General features: G+C 47.5%; 1 protein-coding gene across 1 annotated transcript in view; it reads right to left on the bottom strand.

The window, feature by feature from the left end:
- Positions 1 to 12,521, bottom strand: part of CACHD1 (cache domain containing 1) — a 209,110-nt gene extending 196,589 nt beyond the window's left edge. The window contains exon 1 of the mRNA XM_068540044.1: positions 11,679 to 12,521. Coding sequence (XP_068396145.1) covers positions 11,679 to 11,918 — 240 coding nt within the window. The 5' untranslated portion in view covers positions 11,919 to 12,521. The remainder of the gene's footprint in view (positions 1 to 11,678) is intronic.
- Positions 12,522 to 12,979: the final 458 nt, after the last annotated feature.

The raw sequence follows: 12,979 nt of genomic DNA, 5'->3' as shown, positions 1-12,979 counted from the left end.
TCTATTTCCTCTAGTAGGTGGTACACTCCGTAAGAGTAGAGATCCTGTCTCTCTTGTGTTAACCACGAACTCAAATCCAAGCACAGTACCTGGCATATAGTATGTGCTCAATAAATATTCGTTAAATGAACTAACTGATGAATTTAACCTCTAAGATTAAGTAGCTCTAAGTACATAATTTGCAAGTACACACACATTTTTGTATTTTTTATATTCCTAAGTGGCCCTGATATACATACCTACGCTTTCTCTAACATGAAGAAATTAGACATCAGAACCAACTAATACTTAGAGTCTTAATGTGCTTACTCTGCTAGACACTGTCACTCATCTGAAACATTTTAAATCTTTAGTAGCAAGTGTAGGCTCAAGACATTTCACTTAAGTCTAGACTAGGTTATGAAACAAACATAGCAGCAAAAGCTAAATTCAGAAGAGTATTAGAAAGTTACAAAATCTACTGTCTAAAGATGACCACACAATTTCAGTAGTCCAGACCTTTTCTGAGTCCTCGCCATGTGCCAGAGACTGTGCTAACAGACCAGAACTATACAGATGAATCAATCTGGGCTCTTTCTTGTGAGAGCTTACACTCTAATAGTCCTCATCTGTACAAAGCTTTACTGTTTGCAACTCTTGCCCGCATTTATTAACTGATTACACATGGATGCAAATAAAAATTTCCAGGCCTCCTTGGTCATCTGAATTTACTAACTCTGGAATATCAACCCATAACAAATGAAAAGGTTCACAAGTCAGCACACAGTCTAGTCCCCCCCAAGGACTACAAAAGGGGCAAATATCCCCAGTTCACATAAGGTCAGGAACAACCCAGAGACAGTTCCCGAGAGAGGGAGGAGACAAGCAGCAAAAAGCAGAAATCTGGCTCTCCTACAGCAGCCAAGCGTAGCCCTCATTCAGAGAGGACACCATCCAAGCAGAACGCAGCACCTTGAGCACTTTAGCACCTCCTGTCCCTGAGCTGCCAGGAGAAGCACAGGCTTTGGAGAAAGCCAATCAACAAACATGGGTGGAATTAGGACACGGCATCCAGGATCCTGATAGGGGCCCAGGGTGCAATCCAGTGGACAAAAAAAATCCCATGAAGTTTCATGTGAATTAGCAAATGTCTGATAAGAAACCCAGCAGGTCTTTCTACACCGCTCATTCCCAGAGATGAATGCGAAGATAACAGCAAAACTTTTAAAACGTGCACCACCCATAAGGACATAAAAATATCCCCAAACCATTTATAAATACTGTAACACATATCAGGGAGGTGACAGACTTCAAAATTTCTTCTTCAAATATCTTTTCATGGTTATACACAGAACTGTAATTGTTAAGGCTTTATGGTCTCCCTGTGATTTTTTTTTTTTTTTTTCCTATTTAGAATCCTTACTTTATTTTCAAGTGACATGGGACTATGAAGACTATTTTAAGCTGGTTAATTATTTTATATGCAGAGTCAGGGCAGACTGATGAATCTGTACTTCAGAGTATTTATGGATCATTAACTTCTGGCTATTCCTCTTTTGAATTAAGATTTGTTTAAAAAAAAAAAAAGAAAGCTGGCCATCATATACTAGACTCAGTTTGTCTTGTTTCCTTAACATACTCCTTATCAGCTCTGCCACAGCTGAAGTGATTCCAAAGTGCTTTATGACACACTTGGATTTTCTCCCGCTAATAATTCCTCCTTCCTGCCCATGACTGGCAGGCTTCTTCCACACTGCGGTAATGTGGGACAGCTAATTATCTACCAATCCACCTTGCTATTCTGCACTTGGCAACTTTTATCTGCACAGGACAGCTGCACTCTCCCCGTTTGAAGTGAAATGTCAGTCTCTGCTAATGCAACACGACTTACATCACTAATGATGTCTCCACACTTTGCAGAAACAACTCAAAGCCTAATTAAAAATTCAGGTTCATTCTCACTGGCTTGCCGATTTTCACTGCCCTTCCACCAGGGCCTCGAAGTATCTTTTCAAATACTCGATGCAAACAATAAAATTAAAAAAAAATATCCAAGGGGAATCCAGAAAAAAAAAAAAAAAGTGCTGGAGTCTTGGGCTTTGACCGAGCCTTTCAAATAACTGTTATGGTTGGAACAGAACCAGGAGGGTATCATGTACAACAGATAAGAATTTCCTCCACTGGCTTCTATACTACAATGACAATAAAGGACACTATTTCCAGGGATATAGGGACCAGAAGCTACTTTTCAGTGGACCCACACTGGTATTTGGGTGTTGGAACTTTTCTAACTGTAATTAACTGAGAAATCATGTGACTATGTAAATCTGAAGTAGGGGAAAACTTCTTTTGAATTCAGAACAAAGTGGGCAAGGTAAAGAGGCATTCAAATGACATTTATTTTGTTTCATTATCAAATCAAATAAACAACCCCTCCAAAGTAATGATACTATTACAATTTTCACAAAAAGAAAGAACTTCATACTTCGAATAACTGGGAAGAGATATGCGGTCCCAAAATTCAATTCTAAAATAGCACTCTGCCTGAAAATTACAGGTGGAATTTCCTTCTGTAGCTTTTATATAAATACCAAAAAACCAAAGTTGTTCCTCCCTTAAAGTTTTGTTTTCTTTTTCTGCTTTATCTTTTTAATTAAAAAATTTACTTTGGTGGTACAGGTTCACAATTATAAATAGCTATTGACCACTTAAATTTGTTCTTTTAAAAAATATCTAAAAATATCTAACATTGTGGTAAGTCTCGGAATTTTTGTATTTCTTCAGTGGCTCACTGACTTCTAGGTATTTAAGTAGCTTTAAAACAAACAAACAAACAAAACAAAACCCAGTTAGCTGTCAAATTAGACTATCAGCTTTAAGTTCTCAACCATAAAAGAAATAAGGCAAACAGTTTTTTTCAAAAGAGGAATGTAAAGTTTCTTAAGTCAAGTTTCCTTTCCATTTTAAGGCAATCTTCTCTAGGAAAATGGAGCTCCCATGGGGTAGAACTGTGAAAAAGGTCAAAAAGCAAGAACCCTAAAACCAAGACCTGAGTTCTAAGTCTACCACACGTACTACTGGTGTAATCTCCAGAGAGCCACTCTCCAGTGGGCCTCTGTTTCTCATCTGTAAAATGAGAGAGGTAGATCTGACTTTCTCTCTGGTTCTTCCCAGTTCTCATGGCACCCGGTGATCCGTGGATCTGACAGGTCAGGGAGAAAAGGCATGCCCAGGGCAGGCCTGCTGAGCCTGGGTTTGTACAGCCCCTCAGGGCAGGCCACAGGACCACAGTGCGAGGCCAGCCAGCCTGTGTGCAGGCCAGAAGCAGGGAGACCGCAAAGCAGGCCCTCCCGGAACTGTACTGGGGGAGGCAGAACCTAGGTACGGAGCAGGCCATGGGATGTGCTGGCTGCTAATGGTGCCTGAATCCTAAATCACTGCAGCTGAGCTTTCTAGGCACCAAGCTCCTCATTTCTCCAGGTTCCTATTCCCCCCGCTCCCCCCCAGAGCACATCTCCTCCAAAGACAAGAGACTCAGGCACAAGCAGCAGCTAGTTCCCAACTCAAACACTAAGAAGCTACCGCCAGCCATGTTGAAACAAAGGGGAGAACCTATGAGAATGGAGGGAAGGAGGGTACGGCCACACTGAGCCCTCATCTAGCCCTACCCAAAGATCTCCCCCAGACCGTTCAATTGCATGAGGCAGTACTTACTTCCTTGTTCAAGCTGGTATAAACTGGGTGCTCTGTTACCTGCCATGTGTCTTGACGGACATGAAGGATCCAAGGACCCACTACCTGACTTCTGTCTACTTCTCTGACCTCTTCCTGCACCCTTCCTTCCCTCCAGCTCTCTAAACTCCAAATCTTAAGGCCATTTTTCCACTCCTTGAAGGCGTCATCACAAAGGAGACTTCTGGGAACTGCACTCTCTGACTAACCAACTCCTATTCATTCTACTTTTCCTGGAAAGCCTTCCAGAATCCCTCTGCACCCCCAAACAGGTTAACATCTCTGACATACTTTCTCCAAGCATCCGGAACCTCCTTTCTCATACCATTCACTGCCTTGGAAATTAACCGATGGCTGCCTCAGAACGAACATAGTGCCTGGCACCAAATAAATATTCGATGACCATTTGTTTAAGTAATTAGGATGACAGGGAGCTCATCTCCTAAAGCAATCCAATTTAGAACTCTTCTAGCAGAAAGTTGTCCTTTCTATCATACAGAAACTTGCTTCCCCATAACCTTTACACACAAGCACTGATTTTATCTCCTGGAGCTCACTGAATAATTGTAATCCAGACACTGCAAATTGGTGGCCTCTGGCCTGATCCAGCCTACAGGCATGTTTGCTTTGGCCCACACAATGTTTTGTTTGTTTGTTTTGTTTTTCAAATGTGAATTATTTGCCAACATTGTAAGAATCAAGAGATTTCATCTAAAAACCAGATACCCAGCTTCTCCTGAAAAGTGAGTCATGTGGCAACACGGGACCCTCATTGCCACCGGGCAGCAATCGGAGGAGCTGAGTAGCAGCTGCCTCCTTTCAGCCCTGACACGTGCCCTCCTGTTTACAACAGCCAACACCATTCCCTACTGACCTACACCTGGCCCGCCTCACTCATTCTGTCTCATTGACCCCTGGCAACGTCAGAGTTAGCAACCCCCGGTGTAACCTTGATCCCATATTTTAGCATTTCTTTCTATACTGCCTTGACCCATTCAAGTTGGTTTAGCCTCTCTGGTAAGACACAGCTCTTGGAGGGAAAGCACTGGGTATCCTACACTTTCCCCGCACTCTCCCAGCCTCTGATTCTCCAACAAGGCACCCAGGGAATATCTGCTGACAGACTCATCAGAAGATAATTACATATATAATCAGCTTTTCCTCTTCAACCTCCCCCCCTCCCTCACAGCTTATTTTGCCTTGTTCCTTTCTCACTCCTGCCTTCCTTCTCTGCAAGAGGGAGAAAGCAGGAGTAAGAAGACGGGGCCCGTGGCGCATCAGTCAAATACATGTGCTCAGACTATAAGCTGGCCACTGAGAAAACATGGAAGCTCACAGCCTCGTGGGGAAAGCCAGGCATGAAAATGAGGGTCAGATGCAAAAGAATCTTGGGTGTTACATCTGGAAGGCAAAGGAGGCTGCTGGGCAAAGGTTCTAGCTATGTGTAAAGGGCTAGGGGACACAGTGATCATTTTGCTCAGGCACATCATTATAAAAAAAAATTATAGGGCTTCCCTGGTGGCGCAGTGGTTGAGAATCTGCCTGCCAATGCAGGGAACACGGGTTCGAACCCTGGTCTGGGAGGATCCCACATGCCGCGGAGCAACTAGGCCCGTGAGCCACAACTACTGAGCCTGCGCGTCTGGAGCCTGTGCTCCGCAACAAGAGAGGCCGCGATAGTGAGAGGCCCGCGCACCGCGATGAAGAGTGGTCCCCACCTGCCGCAACTGGAGAAAGCCCTCGCACAGAAACGAAGACCCAACACAGCTGTAAATAAATAAATAAATAAATAAATAAATAAATAAATAAGTCATTAAAAAAAAAATTATAAGTATATATCCCCCAAAATATTTGTATTTATGGATTGCAAATTCTATACACTAGTGCAGCAATATATTATGCATATTATAAAACATTAATATAGAAATTAAATAAGGATGCAATAAAAATGTTATGGATGAAATTCTGTGATACCTGGAATTTGCTTCAAAATAATCTGCGGGGGAGGGGAAGAGCATGTGGAGGCAGAGGCAGATCTGAAACTAGTGTGACCACAAGTTGATAGCTATTTAAGCTGGGTGAGAGGTACAGGAGCATTCTTATGCTATTCTCTTTACTTCTGTATATTTTTTCAAGTCTCTGCATTTAAAAAGCTTAAAAGTAAATAAATAACTGTGAATAGCAGGTCTAATACTTTCCTCACAAGCCCCAAAGGATGGTTTTGCATCACATCCTTGAGGTCCGTGCACCATACTTTGGTAACCCCTGGGCCAGAGGACTGACCACATGTAGCTTAGATTTCGGTTTCATTCGGGCTCTGGAGTTGCATGTTTGTTGGCGTCCAGGTTCTGTGCCCTGGCACTAAATAGATTGTCCCATATTTATTTGTGTTTACTGACTGTTCCTATGTTAGACCTTGTGCTCAAAGATACTTCCCTCCATTAACCAAATGAAGCACGAAGACACTCAAGTTCAGGGTGATTTAATAACACGCTGGAAGTGACATAGTTAATATCTAGCTGAGTCAAAACTGTCGCCCTTTATATGTTTTTGACTTCCAATACACTTTTACACCAGGTTCAAGCAGATTCAAAACAAATCCCACTGTACATAATACCTAACATCCAGAGTTCTGCAAGTTTCCTGTCTGCTCATCCACTTAAGCTCAAGGAAGGAACTCTTCAAGCAGCAACCAGAAATAGCACCAAGTTAGAAAGTGTAAAACCATCTCCCTTCCCCTCCCCCACACCCCACCAGACTCAAGTACAACTGGCAGGAAAAGCATAAGCACAGGCGACGATGCCAGCTAAGACAGGTATCAGTGGAGAGGAAGGGGAGGAAGTACTAAGCACACCAGGGAGAGTCCCTCAGAAGTGATTCAACATGCTTTTCCTTGGGCTCATTCTTACCAAGTTCAACTCAAAGCCATCCACCAATGGTCAATTTCCCTCTACTCCAAATGTTCAATCTCAGAAGAAAACAAGGCCGCAGTTTTCCCACTAGGGCTTATACTGCACACGGGGCACAGAATCAAACAACATTATTTGCAAATACAGGTGATTATTTCATCCCTAAAACATTCTCGATTGCCTAAGTACACATTCAAATCATCCTAAAACATGCCATTCCTGGTATGATGGACATGATTAAGGGGCAAATGCCAACCTTGCCTAAACATAACTGCAAATCAGCACGCAGTTATAGTAGAGCCACCAAGATGTTTATGTCCAATAACCACAGGAACTCCGGGCATGATGGCCAAAGAAATGAGATAAGACGTGTGGCCATATGCAGAGGTACAAGAGTCACAGCCACCCCCCTTTTCAGGTGCTTAAGATATAACAGCTACCTTGTCCAGTACCACCAAAGGGCATTAGACATGTCTGGTGAACTGCTGATTTGGTTACCCTTAATGTCTGAGGCTGTTTCTGCTTGCAGGACTGGCCTCTGTGTGTGGACAGTTCATTTAAAAGGCCAAGGGAGGAGTAGCCAACTTCCCTTACCTCACCAGATGGGCTTCGGCAGCCCTCCTCTGTACTCCCATAATGCCCTGTTCCTCTCTCTACCATGGCACTAGCCCACTGCTTTCTAACACCTCTCTGCCTCTCCCTAACCCCCGTATCATACCACCTCCTTTTGTATCTGCCTGCATCATCAGTTGAGAACTTCAGGGCCTGGAGCAGGCCTTATTTACCTTGTATCCCCAGCTTAGCCTAACCCAAGGCCCCTCATAGAATAGAAGTCTCCCCCAAAAGTTTCTTGAATGTATGCCAATATGAAAAATGAACTTACGTAATGCTGTCCTAGGGCATACAAAGAAGGCCTCCCCTTTCACTTTCAGCTGTAGCCACTGTTTACAACACTGCTCTGTATTTTCAGTCAACACCTCACCCCTACAGAGCCCTTCAGTTTCTGAAGTCACGACTGTCCTGGCTGCTGCTCTTTCTCCAATTTGAGTTCAAGCTCAAGTTTGTGCTTCTGGTATTTCTTCTGTCCCTGCTGGAAGGACCCTCCTCACCCACCCCTCTTCCAGGCCCCAGCTGTCTGACCAACCTGCTAGTGTGTCTGCCAAGTTCACAGTGACTATGCCCAGCCCAGCAGAGCTGAGTTAGAGCTACCATCAAGGCGGGCACCCTGGACGTGTGCCAGGCCCTTGCTGTTAGGAAGCCTGTATTGTCATATAATGTTAAATGGGCCTTATAAGTGCCTGGTGAAATGGCTCCCAGAGCCCGATATGTCTTCTAACAAGCAGGCATTGTTGCTTAACTGTTTTACCTGTGCAACCTTACCTCCGCCTGCACGTTGCAAACTCCTTGAGGGGCTGTGCTGCGATACCTCCCTGTAAATCCCCCCAACACCCAGCTAGCATAATGCTCTGTGCCCAGCCAGCTTCCAAGGAATATTTCTCCATTTAAGAACAACCACGTCCATCAACAGTTCCCAGCCCCAGCTTCACATCAGCAGGTGCCTTCACACACACTATTGCCATGAGGTCCACAGAGCAGACCTCTAGGAAGAATCATCATTTCCAGGTTTGCAGATAAAGATCACCCAACTTCTCAAGTGGCAGAGCTGGAACCCGGGTTTCCAAATATCCAATGTGGAGTTCTTTCCACTCCACGATGCTCCTCGATAAAAACTTGTTGCATGAATGAAAAAGCAGAGGCAAGCCTCCCTGGACACAGCCACTCTCTGCTCCCTAGATCTCAACGTCGACGGCTTCACTCCACGAGACCCCTGAGGAGACGATGATTAGGTTTTTGACTTTTACCCATGATGTATGGGGTCTGCTGCCAGGGGGTCAGTATTCAGTGGCAGCTTTCCCAGGGCACTGGCAAAATTAGTTGGTGCAGATCATTTAGAGTTTTTTTGTTTTGTTTTGTTTTTAATTTTGTCCATTACTAAAAAGGAACCACCACAACAACAAAAAAAAACATGAGCAGGCAGCCTCCATGAGAAAACCTTTCCAAGAAAATCTTTAAGATAGATCGCTTTTCAAACTGTCTTCTCTATCAGCAAGCACAAAAACCATGCCATGGGAAACTACAGTGCTGAAAGAAGGCCTGGGTTTTGTTTTTGTAAAATTACTCCTTGCGCCTGTCCTGTGAGAGAGGCGGCAACAGGCCTCCTTGGAAGGCTACTTCGCAATTTCTCAAAATTAAAAATGGTCCTTGGAGAATTTCAGCAGCAGCAACTTAAGTCTGGAAATAGACTTTTAATGTATAAACTGACCTACAGAAAGTTTCTTGTCACAGAAGATGCTGTCCTGAAAGGTCTGCACTGTACTGGAAATGCCAAGGTCAAGTGAAAAGAGTCGATCCCTTAATCAAGGGAGGACATTCTTTTTCTGCAGAGACATCATCTCTCTCCAACCCCCTCGTATCTACAGATGGAAGTTTGACCCTGCTCACCTTAACGCCCAAATGAGGCTACCTGCCTCTGAGCAACAGATTAGCTCCACAGCTATAAAATCCAACATGTCACAAGGGAGGACTATATTATCTGCACTTTAGGCAGCTAAACCCATATAATTTCAGACACATTGAACAAATCCCAGAGGTTTACAGAGGAAAATGTGAGGCTCGAAACCTTTGTTCTACGCGCAAAAAAATCTAACCTGCCTTAGATTTTTACAAGTGTTCCCTCCCCCCAAAAGCTGACAGTCTAACAAAATTGAAAAGAGACCCTTTCCCCAATTTTCCCAGAAGGAGGCAAGTGGCAGATCAATGTACAGCTCAAGAAGAAGAATTTAAATACAGTATGTGCTGCTCCTTTCAAAAAAGGAGAGAAGCCACTTCACATTTTGCCAGACAAAACCCTGTCCCCAGGAGGCCAGTTTCCACAATGAGGTTGCAAAGGTGTTCGAAAGAGGCCAGTTGGGAGGAGATAAAGGGCCATTTGGGCACAAACCCCCCACCGATCAGAGCTTTTTTTCTAAAGTGTCTCCTTTTCAACAGGGAAGCCTTTTAAAACTACATTTGCTTTGGATCCCTACCTGAATGACAATGTGTTGGGATCCGATTTCACCTTTTGTCAAGGATCGGGTGAGAAACAGTAAAACTGCTGTCAGCATCTTAGAAAAAGCTAGTCCTTAGCTTATATGGTGAAGGGGGAAAAAACCCCTGAGGTTCCTTGTCCAGCCCTAGTGATGGGATGAAGGTGATAAATGCCTGCTAATCTTACAAACACAGTCCAAAACTGCAACGTATTAAATTTCCTTTATTAAAAGAGGGTCTCTATGCAAAAATACAATTGTTTGTCCTCTGAATTGAAACATTCATCAGTGGAAAAAGAAATCCTCGTTTTTCCCTAACATTTTAGTTCATTTCCTCTAAAGGTCACTTCATTCCTAAGATCTCTGTCAGCAATCCTCAGAAACCAGAAAACGCATATGGAAAAAATTATAACTTAATCTGAACCTAAAAGATCTGCATAGAAAAGTTAAACGATGTATCTTAAAAGCTTGTCTACTATTATGCAAATGAAGAAAAATCGGACTCTATTGCACTTCAGGGCCGGTGCCTGCAAATAAACGCAGCATTGCCATTCAAGCAAACCATCCACTCCTCAACCTCACCTCCCTCCTAAAACAAAACAAAAAACACAACAGTCTTTCACTACAGCGGTAAAGGTCTGTGGAACTAGCTTTAGGAAAAACTGTATCATCCTGGGAGAAGACTGGGGCGGGGGGGGCGTAGGGTTAGGGAGAGAGGTTTAAAAAAAAAAAAAAGACATCAGAAACCTGAGTCCCAAGTGACTTTAAAACACCTCTCTCGGTGGGAGGTAGAAGGGTGGTCACGGTAGAATCGAAATCAGAAACCTATTTCAAGAACACATTCCTGGAAACTTCGCTCTTTCGAAGACCACATTCATCACCATTATTATTGTTAGAATACATAAGAGGATGAGGTTATTTTACGGAAGAATGTTATAGCAAAGGTTTCAGACTCGGAATGTCATCTCAACCTCTCCTCCTAATCTAGTGGGCCAAGAAGGTTAAAATAAAGGCGCGATAGAATCTCCAGGTGGTTTCTGTTTAGCAGTTTTTTTTTTTACTACTATTGGTTATTAGTAACTTCTTCAGGATTCCTTACTGGCCTCGGGCAATCTTTCTTTAGCCCCTTCCTCTCCTGGGGAGGACGGACCTGGTAAACAATTTAGAGAAATAGGAACCTTATTCACTATGCTCCCTTTCCACCCCCCACCCCCCGCAAAAGGCATACACAAAACAAAAACAGCCGACTGCGCGCAACCGACAACAGCGACAGCCGAAAGCAGCAACAAAAAAAGTCCACCACACAGGAAGAGTCGGGAATCTACCCCGAGTCTACCAGGCCAGCCCCTCCCCCAATACACCCGGGCGGGGAAAGGGAGCGCGGAGTTCACTCTCTCGGCCGCTCTCAGCCGGGACCCAGGTGGCCCCGGAGCTGCTGCGCACGCAGCGATGCCTCCCCTCCCGGCGCCCACTGCTGCGCCTAGGTCTGGGGGACCCGAAGAGGTGATCAAGGGGGTACACTGGGGGCCTCGGAAAATCATCCGGGCCAGGCGGGACCGGCTGCCCTGGGATGGGTACACAAAGAGGGAAGGGGAGTTTGCAGGGGTGGAGGGGTAAAAAAGACTGCGGGGAAATGCGTGCAAATTAGGAAAGGAGGTGCGAGGGAACCTGAGAATCCTTGCCGAGATAATGGAACTGTGCCGGGGGGCGGGGAAAATGGGTTCTGTGCAAAGGGCAGGGGCTTCTGCAGAGGAGAAAGGGAAGGGGACCCGAGTGCTTGGAAGAGGAGTTGGTGTGTAGTCAGGGGGTCCATGGGGAGGGCGGAGGTGTCCGGGGCAAAGGGGACTCTGTGCATGCCAGCGAGGTCGGTGCTCGTTTAAGGGGACCTGTACTGGGGATGAGACCGGGCTCTGCGCGGAGGAGATAGGCGGGATGCCTGGCAAGTTCGCGGGCGCGAGGGGGTGGCCCTTACCTGCATGGTGACGACCCCCAGCTCCTCGGCCGCCAGCCTCCGCATCTGGCTCGCCAGCACTTGCGCCTCGTCCAGGATGGAGAAGTCGGCGTCGGCTCCGGCGCCCAGCAGCCAGCCCGCGGCCAGGCAGAGCAGCCAGAGGGGCGGCCGCCGCGCCCCAGCCCGGCCGAGCGAGCCCCGACCCCCGCGGGCCAGGGCGGCCGCCTCCGCCGCCTCCTCTTCCTCCGGCTCGCGGACCATGCCGCCTACCCCCACTCCCCGCCGACGGGCTCCAGGCGCCGGGAAGCGGGGAGGGAGCTGCGGGAGGTGCGCCCAGGGCCCGCTCCGCGCACCCGGCAAAACTTTATCGCCCTTCTGCAGCCGCCTCTCAGCGCCGCGGCGGCTCCCGAACTTAGGGGGCGCCCGGCTACGGCGCGGGAGCGCGGGCGGCCACCATCTCCGGGCTCCGGTGGCCGCGGCGGGAGAGGAAGCGGCCGCCCCAGCCGTCCGCGGGACCCCGGCGCCGGCGCGGCCCCCGCGGTGCGGCGGGCGGCTGGGAGAGCTGCGGCGTCCGCACCGGGTGCGTGCCCGCGGGGCTGACAGGCGGAGCCGCCGAGCTTTCGCTTCCCGCGGGTCCCGGCCGAGCGAGGCGGCGGCGGCGGCGAGGGCGGGCGGCTGCACCCGCGGAGGAGGAGCGGCGACCGGGCTGCTATGCTGGGGCAGCCACCCGAGCGAGGCGGGAGAGGGGGAGGTTTAAAAAAACAAAAACAAACAAACAAAAAAAGCACACTGAAAGAAAGAAAGCCAGCGACGGGGGAAAGGGAGGTGTCTGGTGCCACCACGCTGCGCTCCAGCTCCGTGCACTTCCCGGCCCGGCGGCCGCCGCGGCTGCGGTGATTTATGGAAGCGGGGAGAGAGGCGGGGACATTCCCCCGGTCGCCCCTCCCCTCTCTCTCCCGCTCCCGCCTCAGAACCGGCCCCTCGAGACGCCACGGGCCCGAGCGCAGCCTCTCGGCTCGGGTACCAGCCCTGCCGGGGGTGGGGTCCCTGGGACCTTCCGGTTGCCGGGGACAGCTGCCTACCCCAGCTCTCACCGCCTCCGCCCTCGCGAGGGACTCCGGGGTCCCACCCATCGAAAGTCCCTTTAAGTTCTAGGACGCTGGCTTTCTGCCTGGCGGAGATTCGGGAAGGAGGGGACTGCTGTTTGTGCGTCCACTGCCCTTCTTCGATGTTATTAATAACAATAGCTAGCATTCGTTGGATCAACGGATTCCTTTTTTACTCTTTTTTTTTTGACCAACGACTCTGTGCCCGGCCCAGTG

The sequence above is a fragment of the Eschrichtius robustus genome, chromosome 3 (assembly GCF_028021215.1).
Source record: "Eschrichtius robustus isolate mEscRob2 chromosome 3, mEscRob2.pri, whole genome shotgun sequence".
Taxonomy (NCBI): domain Eukaryota; kingdom Metazoa; phylum Chordata; class Mammalia; order Artiodactyla; family Eschrichtiidae; genus Eschrichtius; species Eschrichtius robustus.
The sequence above is the reverse complement of the archived record's forward strand: the minus strand, read 5'-3'. Positions and strand labels throughout refer to the sequence as shown.